Below are 10496 nucleotides of genomic sequence, written 5' to 3'. Positions count from 1 at the left end.
CTGGGATGTAGGAAGCAGGAAGTGCCTGCCAACTTGAGTAACAAGCCACTTGCTGGTTCCATTCAGCCCAGGGAGGACTTGCTGAGAAACAATGTAATCATAATAAGAAATAAGGCACTTTTACTGGGAAATGCATCAGTACTGTGGGCCAGATGTTTCACACACATGATCTCATTTACTCTAACAACTTGGAAAAGTGTTATTTACTCCCTGTATTAGCAGAGGCTCAGAGGTGTAATTTGTCCAAGGTCACACCCTCTTGGTGGTCTGCCTCCATAGTATGGCTGCTGGGTTCTGCTCAAGTGCGACTCAGGAAACAAATATAGCTGAGGACCAAGGGTCACACACGGTGCAGAGTGCGTTCAGGCAGGTAGCATTCAGAAAAGTCTCCGTGGAGGTCACTGCAGGCCAAACGGTGGACTGGGAAAAACCGAACAGAAAGAGGATGCTACAGCTTTGTATGTGTGGGGGAGGGGAGGCGAGGGGGAGCCGCGCAGGTCTGGGAAGCAAGCTGAGGAGGCAGGGGCCTTGGGCAGCCCTCTCGACGGGCTCTGCAGAGGGGTCTCCAGTCTTTGCAGGCTCGGTCAGGAGGCAGGAGAGGCATGCTGGAGGCCATGGACATGCACACAGTCCTTTCCAGATCGGGTGCAGAGATCTATGCTTCTTCCTCACCCCCAGCGCAGAAAAGGTCCTCTCCTTCAGCGGGTGGCTCTTCGCAACCCACCTCACAGCTGTCAGTGGAGGTGAACTGGTCCTTTCTCCTGCCCCTGGGCACCTTCTCACTAGCTCTGGAAAAGGAGTCGAGTGTATGTGAGCATGTTACTGTGTACCTGAATATTTTTCTGCGTCTCTGTGTCTGCCTGTGTCAGTGTGTATGTCTGTGTATGTGTGCGTTGCTATGTGTGTACGTGTGTCTGTGTGTTTGCACGCGTCCCTCTTCCTCTCTTCAGGGCGGGGCTGATCTCTCCTGTCCAGAGGCGATGCTTGGGGACTGCTCTCTACTCCTCCATCTCCACTGGCACCAGTCTGTTTCCTCCAGACAAGAGGGTAGGGAGGACCGGCTCCCGTGCCCTCGCCGCACTGTCGCGTGTCAGGCGCAGGTGGCGAGAGGCCTGGCAAGCGCCTCTAGATTCCCAGAGCGTAGACGCGGCTGGTAGGTGCGGGAGGCGGCGCGGGCTCTGCGGCGCAGGGCGGAGCCAACTCTAGTCCCGCCCCTCCCCCGCCCCGCCCCGCCCCGCCCCGCGCAGCCGGCCCCGCCCCGTGCGCCGCGGCTCTTCTGCTGGGCTGGCGCGCGGCGGTGCGAGCTCGGCGCCTCAGCCTTCCTCAGCATCCTCCCTCTGCATCCTCCCTCAGCATCCTCCCTCGGCAGCTTCCCTCCGCAGCCTCCCTCAGCTTCCCTCAGCCTCCTCCAGTCTCCCTCAGTAGTCCCCCTCAGGCCCCTCGGCCCCGGCCCCCGGCCAGATGATGAACTTCCTGAGGCGCCGGCTGTCGGACAGCAGCTTCATCGCCAACCTGCCCAACGGCTACATGACCGACCTGCAGCGGCCCGAGCCGCAGCCCGCGCCGCCTTCGGCGCAGCCCAGCCCGACTCCGGCGCCCGCGAGCGGCGGTGGCTTCTTCAGCTCGCTGTCCCAGGCGGTGAAGCAGACGGCCGCCTCGGCGGGGCTGGTGGACGCGCCCGCGCCTGCGCCCGCGCGTAGGGCCAAGGTGCTGCTGGTGGTGGATGCGCCGCACGCCGACTGGTGGGTGTCCCCGCGCGGCCGGGACGCGGGCGCCGCCTGCGAGGGGCTGGAGACCTGCGGTGCGCACCCGTGCTGGGGGCAGAGGGCGGCGGGGATCTGTTGTTTTCTAACCTGGAACCTGCAGCCGGATGTCAGGTGCGGTCACTGGGGACCGCGGCGTATCCCCGACGTGGCGACCCACGCGTCGCTGGCCGCTTCCCTTCGTTGAAGGAGAATGAAATGACCATGACCATATTCTATGCCCCGGGGAGAGGAAATGTGGGTTTTCTTGTTTTTGTTTTTGCTGTGTGTGTGTTGGGAGTGGAAGTCATGGTGGCTTCTCACAGGTGAGAAATGAACATCTAGGTAAGACAGGGGCATAAATGATAGATAATCCACCTAAATGCGATGGATAAGAAACTTAAATAATGTTTTTGTTTTTAAAGGAACATATAGTATTTTACTAACTTAGAATGGCAAAAGCTGCAAAAGCTGTTTCATCTAGTTGGAAACAGCACGAATGAGATCCACTTAAGATTAATTGACAGGTTCTGCTGGATGTAGCAGGAAGTTGGGATGTAGCAGGTAGTGGGATGGTAGAATTGATCGATGAAGGCTTGCAGAAAAGAAGAGGCCAAGAATTTGAGGTGCTTTTTCTTCAGGGATGCGAGGAGGGATTTATAGGTTGGTTTGAGGTCTGAATCTAGCCAAGTGTTCCCCCAAGAAAGAGGCACGCAAAAGAGACTGGAAAGCTGCTCATCTCCCTTTCCCTTCTGCTGCTTTTGACCACTGCTTTGCTAACTGCCCTTCTGTCAGCAGGAGACTTGGAGGAGGAGGGCTGGGGTGGTCTAGTAGAAGGAATGTCTTCTCACTCATGTGAATGTTCCAGAAAGTCATCTGAGTGTCTTATTTGGTTGGCGTTTTTTTTTTTTTTTTTTTTTTTTTTTTTCCTTCAAGACTGTAGCATAGAAAAGGAGACCTTTGCTGTGTGCAAGAGGGTGCATGAGAAAAATGTGGGAGAATTCTGTGGTGCCAGTGCCATCCCTCCCAGTTTGCTCCAACTAATTAAAATCAACAAGTGCTTATTAAGGGGAAAAGGAAGGTAGCTATGCTGTGTTGATCATCCTTTATATTCTAAACTGTGGAGCAGGTATTTTCAGTGTGACAACCATAGGTTATCTCATCACAAATGAGGCGTAGAAAAGTCAAGGGATGTGTTCATAGTCACACAGTCAATAAATAGTAGAATCAGGATTTGAATTCAGCCTGGTTCGCTTCCACTGTTGCCTAGGCTCTGTGTTACATCTCCTCACTGTTACTATTATTAGCAATATTAGTATTAGGAATAAGCTCTTACTAGGGGCTAGGTAGCTAGGCGTGTACTTTTGGAAAACTCACATTCAAAATTGGGAGATGAAGTAGATTCATGCAACAGGTAACAAAAAGGAAAGTAGAATTATTTCTTGGGACTAGTGTTTCAGTAATTAGTGAGAGCTAGGGTCATTGGGGAAAGCTTCACACAAGATGAGTCTGGAAAAAGGGGTAGAAATGAGAATAACATTGGTGTTTCATTCTTCTAATCAAAATGTCACCCTTGTGTGCCTTGCCCTGGTCTTTCATCCCTCTGAAGCTATTTGCTTGAGTCTAATTGCTAGGGAGATCTCTACAGATAGGTAGATAATTATTTGCATGAGTGTTCTGAGGCTCTTGTAGATTGGTGTATAGTTAGATATGCTTCAACAGATCAAGATATGAAGTTCTTGGATAGTTGTATTTTATAGGAAGAGTGTCTGGCACAAACCAGAGAATTTGCCTCACCCTGGAGTTTAGACTTCTGATGGAAGTAATAGACTCCACTTTCTTGTGGGCTGATTCCCAACTGCTTTCTGATTTTCTCTGAAGTTATACCATTGATTTATTATAACTCATATGCACAGTGTGAGTCTAGTGCTTGATGGCAGTTTGTTCTGTTTTTGTGCTTTACAGCAATTCCCAGAATTGCAGTTTGTTTCCTTATAATGCATATCTTCTAAATTTGTGGAAAACAACTGAGTCAAATCTTGATGAGTACTTTTATTGAAAGGTTGCATCAATTGAGGTGTTTGCTTAGGATAAGCACAGTAACTTATGGCTGATTTCAGTAATATTGTCCTACAGTTTAAGCTATCTAGATAGTATTCAGTAAGTAGATGTCATATATGCCCAATATAATTTTCCTGGTCATTGATAGGAAGTCAGAGTGTAGTATCCCAGTAGAATTTAAGAATATTGGTCCCATTTCAGGCCGTGGAGATAGCTCAACTGTCTAAGCACCTGCCTAAGCAAGTACGAGGACTCAAGTTCAATCCCTGGTACTGCATGTTTTGCTGGCCCTGTGCCAAGCCAGCCACCAAGACTGGGCCCGGTGATGCATGCTTATAAGCCCTGTGCTGGGGAGGCTGAAACAGGAGGATCACTATGAATGAATCTGAGCTGCATAACGAGACCCTGTATCAAATACATAAAAAAAATTGGTCTCATATGAATTATGGAATGCAAAAGAGTGTTTTAACAAGCATTTAAATAGTTGGAGATGTAAAAGAAAGCTGTATAGACCCAGTGAGATAGCTCAGCAGACAAAGCACCTGCTTTTGAAAGCACAGAGACCAGGGTTTGATCCCCAGTTCCACATACTGCACTGGCTCCACCCCTGGGCACACTAAGTGGGAACAGAGTCCAGGTGTGGTGGCGCATGCCTGTAATCCCAGTGCTGGGGAGGCTGAAAACAGGAGGATCATCATGAGTCCGATCTGCACAGTGACACCCTGTATCAAATACACAAATGAGAAAAAAAAGTAAATAAATAAAAGAAAGATGTATAAGTGGAAGCCTCTCAGAGCGTCCTTAATGCACAACAGATTTCCTTGTGTTTCTGTCAGTGTAATCTGGGCATCTTACTGCTGACTAGGTCAATGGGAAGATTGGCGGATGTTTCTCTTAAGCTTGAAGTATTTCATTGGTTGCCTGAGGTCTGTAGCTTAACTTTCACGTTTTTTCACATTAAAGGATTATTGAAAAAATGTATGTGTGCCAATACAAAAATAAACTCAAGCTCCTTATAATGTTATTAATTTTTATAATTTTAAATTTCATGTCTTCTTTTTTAAGGTTCATACTGAAATTTGAAGTGCAGTTAAGATTGCCCTTTAATTATTTTTATACTTAAAAAACAAGTTTCCATCTGTTCTTGTTTCTTCTTGTACTGTCCTGTCACTGATAAGAAGTAGGTTTTCACACTAAATTTGAGACACATTGAACTGATGATATATGATTAGTGTAAAAGGCATGGCAATACCAACTACTTACTATATGTCCAGTTGAGCAGTTACTATATGTCCATTGTTACTATGAGATCTTTAGAAATCTCATTTACTATATGCAATAGCAATGTAGTATTATAGCAGTTTAAAAGAGAGAAGAATGTGGGCTAGATCAGGACTGAAAGGCTTCATAGAAATGGGATTAAAACTGAACTTTGCAGAAATTTGAGACAAAAGGGATAAGTTTGGCTGAGTCTGACCAGTGGGTAGCATAAGGAAAATACAATAGCAGAAAAGGAAACAACAAACAGATTACATTAAGACATTATATACATAGCATCTGTTTCTTTCTTTCTTTTTTTCGTTAATGTAAACTTTATTTATAAAAGACTCTTAAATTAGTTGCGTCATGCCATGCATTCATACAGAATTTAGTGACCCTTCGGGGCTACAGGGAGAAGAGATCACAAACTCAAAGAAAAACTATTAAAGAGTTCTAATAGTTAAAAGCTAGGAAAGATTAGGACAATTTTACAAATGACCAGTCAAAAAAAGAAAAGAACAGAAAAAGGCCATGGACACTAGTGTGTGCTGAGGGACAGCTGCTTACAAGTCTGTACACTAACTAATCCACAGTCAGCTGTGGGTGCATGGGGACCTGGGGTGGCCACATCACCTCTTCCGCTGGCCAATACCTCCAGCCACTTTGTGCACACTTGGCCTGCTTGGCCACGCCACACTATGAGGGCTTCTAGTTTAGTAACCTAAGCTGCAGGGAGCCAGGGTGGCAGCTTCATTTGCGACTACTTTTTATTCTCTCCAGTCTTTTTTTCAAGTCATCGATGTTGGTGGAGGAGGAGGAGGAGAGCACTGTGCCGGCGGAGTGGGACTGGTTGGAATCCAGCTCTGAGTGCTGCTGCTGCTCGCCAGACTCCCGCAGCTGGAACAGCTTGCTGTGCAGCATGTCTGTGGAGGAGGCCACAGGGGGCATTGTGGGCTTGGAGAGCCAGGAGGTCAGCGGAAGCCAGTCATCTTGCTTTGTGTTATCCAGCCCACATCTCTGCCAGAGGATTTAGCATCTGTTTCTATTTTCATTCTTTCCTGACCAACCATTGGGTATTTTATTAAGAATAGTATTCAAAATACAGTAGTTCATTTGGACCAGTACTTTTGAGTAGTTCTAGAAAAATATTTAGACTGGAACTTGGGAAAAGTTCAAATGGGGTTTGGGGTTTTTCTCTGCTAATTTTATTTTATTTTTATTTTATTTATTTATTTTTTTTTTGTGGAACCAGGGATTGAACTCAGGCCCTTGTACTTGCCAGCGAAGTACTTAATCTACTGAGATATCTCCCCAGTCCCTCTGCTAAATGTGTCTTTTTTCAAAAACATGGAACATACTTACTCCATAGAGTTTTATTAATCATAGCAATAGCTGTCTGTACTTTGGAATTCTGGAATATTATAACTGGAAGGACATATGGGTTTCTTTAAAATTGGAGAAATCTTGGTCTAAAAAGAAAAAAAAAACATGTTAAAGGTTACTCAGATATTTAATGGCATAACCAGTCCCAGAACTTTACCCTACTAAATTTTTTTCCCTACTACTACTTTACCCTGCTAAGCTTTTTTCCCCACTATTCCACTATTCCCACTATTCCACACTGTATATTTACAGCCCTTCTACTTCCCTAACATTTCCCTTTTTCCATCCCTCACTCTATCGAAGAAGTGACTTTGTACATATAATTACAGCATTTAAACTTAAGCGGGGGTGGGGTGGGGTGGGGAGATGGCTCAGTGGAATAAGTGCTTCCCTGGCAAGCACAAGGGCCTGAGTTCAATCCCTGGTTCCACCAAAAAAACCAAAAAACCAAACCAAACAAAACAAAAAAACCTTAAGGGACTCTGAATAATCATATATCCAGAGAAATGATTTATCCAAGAACAAATAAAAATTTAGCAAGAGAATGGGAAGATTCAACATCTTTTGATTCCAGTTTTACTCTTAAGACATTCTTTGAGGAGAACCTTAAACTTAGTCCTTTGTCTACTTAAGAATATAATTTGCTTTTTAAGAAGTCTCATTGTGGAGTTGTTGTTTGAAAAAAAATCCACATAAACATAGCACACTATCACCAGCAATCATATGCTTCTTATTTGTGTTATTGTTGTTTCAGCAAAAATCATTCTAAAATGGTTGAGAGTCTTAGAGATCTAGGCATCAAAATCCAGCAATCAAATAAAGTTAGTAGGTCCTGTGCTGCTCAGTGACCTTCCTTTTGGGAACTCATTCTTTCCTTCATGTCTGTTTAACATTTCTTACTGTCTTTTTGTATCCAAGTACTGATCTATAGCAACATTAGCCTTTGGTAATATCTTCTTAAGTAAAAAGAATGGAGGCCTAACTGGAAAGTTTCCCAGAAGTTCATATTTTCCTTTCAAATTTGCAGAACAGTTTTAACTGGGATATGGTTTAGCACCCTTAAGTATCTAGCACAAACCTGGGGTTGTAAGGAGGAGTTGAATACAAGTTTAGTCTCTCAGGATTTTATTGTGGGTGGGGAGGAGATAGGCATTTAGGTAGGATTTGAATGTAGTGTGGTAATTAGTTGCACAAAGTGTTATAGGAACACAGAGATAGGTTTTTCAGGGGAATGAAGAAGCTGTGGTTAGAAATGTTCCATAACAGTGAGTATGCACTTTGCATCTTTGGAATATGATTCTCTAAAATTTGTCAAAGGAGAGTCTTGATACAGACATTCTCCGAGATACCTTCCAACTGTACACTATTTCTACTGTATGTTTTTTGTGCCATTTTATTTTAAAAACTTTAATTAAAAAAATGTATTTAGTACAAGGCCTACAGGGTCTTACTATGTAGATCAGACTTGTAGTGATCCTTCCAGTTTTTCAGCCTCCCAAGTGCTGGGATTACAGGCACATGGCACCACACCCAGTCCCAATTGTTGTCTCAGCATGCCCTGAGGGCAGGACTGGCAGGCAGGCCAGGATTGAACCCCAGGCTCCTGCATCTGCCTCAGCAGGCATTTCTTTTAAAAACTTTAACTCCATAATTCTTTTCTTAGGTAATGCATATAAATCTTTGGAAGAATTATGTGTCAACAAATGACTAAACATTTCCTTGAATGAGAAGCTCACCTTTGAGTCCCTTCCATTTACTACATCCTTCTAACAAGTATTGCTATTATGTAGTATCCCCAGAAAAGATGAATTCTGTAATATCTGCTGTGTACTTTTGCTCATCTAAGCTGGGAATTGGGGATTTTTAGTTGAATTCCTCTCTCCCTGATAGGTCTAAGATCTTTTATATACTATACTAAATTGTCAAGTGACAGTTATTTCTCAGTTCCTGCCATGTGCACTATGCTTTACAATTTACACAGCTGTTCATAGCCTTGTCTCATTTTATCTTTACAACAGTTCTGAGCAATACATAAGATATCTGTTTCATAGATGAACTTAGAAAGGCAGTCACTTGCCTCAGAGTAGCTAGCTGTAAACTCAAGTATCCAGACCTGAGCCTAGATTACCTGCAATAATATGCCAAAGTTTTTATCAGAATTAGGTGACAAATTTTTCTTATAAAATTGTTTCTCTTGAAAAAAATACTTGCTACATGATTTATTTATTTATGTAAACAAACCACTGCTTTTGAAATTTATTTTATTTATTTATTTATTTATTTATTTATTTATGGAACCAGGGATTGAACTCAGGCCCTTGCGCTTGCCAGGGAAGCACTTATTCTATTGAGCCATCTCCCCAGACCCCTTTTGAAATTTAATGTATAAAAACTTGATACACATAATACTTTGAAGATTACATCTCTTCTATGGAATGAGAGTATGGTTCAATGTAGTGGCTTCAGGATAGAATATTTCACTATGGTGTGTGTGTGTGTTTTGTGGCATTTCCATTATTTGCACATCTCTAGTCTGTGAGAGAGAGACCTGCGTGCTTTCTGGGTGGCATACTGTCGTCCTTTGTTTTGGCTTCCCACATGGCTACAATGGGGTACTAAAAAGCTATTAGAGAGAAAAGAGGATGATCTAGAAGGCTTTCTTGTTTTTCAGACACTGCTTCCATAAGCATGAAGAGATGGCTTTGGGTAGGACAACTGATGTATGGCAGAACAAAGTGAACAAATATCCTAGGTTCCTGCACTGCTACAATGCTCATGCCATGTGACTAAGAATCATAGAAGGAAATTTACTAATTTTGGTGTCTTGTCTCTTGATAGCAGGGATTTCTTAAATTTTAACCAGTTCACTGAAAGTTGTAAAGTAGATTAAGATTATGTTCAGTTAGCTTATAATTTTCTTCATTCTTTTTAGTAGTATGAAAATGTGCAGATTGAACTGAAAGTCAAAGACCTAGGATGGAACGCAGGCACCACTATTAACCATTTGACCTTATCAGAGTTACATAATGTCTCTGAGCCATCCCCAGACCCCATTTTGACAAATTTTACTGGGATCTACTATATGCTAAATGCTATCCTAGATGCTGGAATAAGACAGACAAAAATTAATTTCCTAATCTGTAAAAGGGAAGTAGGAATACTTATATCTCAAAACACTGTTCTGAAAATTAAAGATCCTAAAGAAAGCATTTTGTAAAAGATTGAGGCATACTACTTTATTGTTGCATTGTTCTTGTTTTTGATGGCAGGTATCTTGCTTATTTTGGCTTTTTTTTTGTACATGGTCTTTAGGGTCTCACTCACTACACAGATCAGACTCATAGTGATACTTCCTGTTTTTCAGCCTCCCAAGCTCTGGGATCACAGGCACATGCCACCATGCCCAGTCATAGTTGCAGTCTCAGTGCGCTGCAAGGGGCAGGGCCGGCATAGCATGCTGGGCATTGAACCCTGGCCCCTGTGTCTGTCTAAGCAGATGCTTTAATCCACTGAGCTATCTGGCCAGCCCTTGGGTTATTTTTTGAGTTTTCCAAATTTTGTCATGCAGGTGATTATTTTGTACACAAGGATAGAGAATCTTGATTTGTAATTTTTTACTTTAATTGAGAGCCACTGTCTCAACGAGAATATTGCTGAAGATTTTTTTTTGTTTTTTTTTGAACATTAAACACACATTTATTTAAAACCCAATGTACAAAAAAGTAATAAAGTGGATGATAGGGACATATTTACATTCCAAATCAAAAGAGCATAATAAGTAAATAAAAACAGGAAAGTATAGAGTGTTGCACAATAACTTGAAGGAGGGCTTATGGTAACAGGCAAGAAGCCTCAGGAAGAAGCTTAAAAAACAAAACAAAACAAAACAAAAAACAGAACATAAACGGATGAAAAACTGCAGAACAATGTTGCTTTTGGCAGATTGTCAAAAACCCAACCAACCAACCTCTTTCTGGGCACCATGACAATGTGGTTAAATCTTTTATTATTTTGTGTGTGTGTGTGTGTGTGTGTGTGTGTGTGTGTGTG

The 10496-nt window shown here is 43.1% G+C and overlaps 1 protein-coding gene across 1 annotated transcript in view; it reads left to right on the top strand.

The window, feature by feature from the left end:
• Positions 1-1397: 1397 nt before the first annotated feature.
• The window catches only part of Syn2 (synapsin II), a 172864-nt gene continuing 163765 nt past the window's right edge, over positions 1398-10496 (top strand). The window contains exon 1 of the mRNA XM_004645606.2: positions 1398-1742. Coding sequence (XP_004645663.1) covers positions 1462-1742 — 281 coding nt within the window. The 5' untranslated portion in view covers positions 1398-1461. The remainder of the gene's footprint in view (positions 1743-10496) is intronic.

Source organism: Octodon degus, unplaced genomic scaffold (genome assembly GCF_000260255.1).
Source record: "Octodon degus isolate 3935 unplaced genomic scaffold, OctDeg1.0 scaffold00233, whole genome shotgun sequence".
Lineage (NCBI taxonomy): Eukaryota > Metazoa > Chordata > Mammalia > Rodentia > Octodontidae > Octodon > Octodon degus.
Note: the sequence above shows the minus strand (reverse complement) of the source record. Positions and strands in the feature narration are given on the sequence as shown.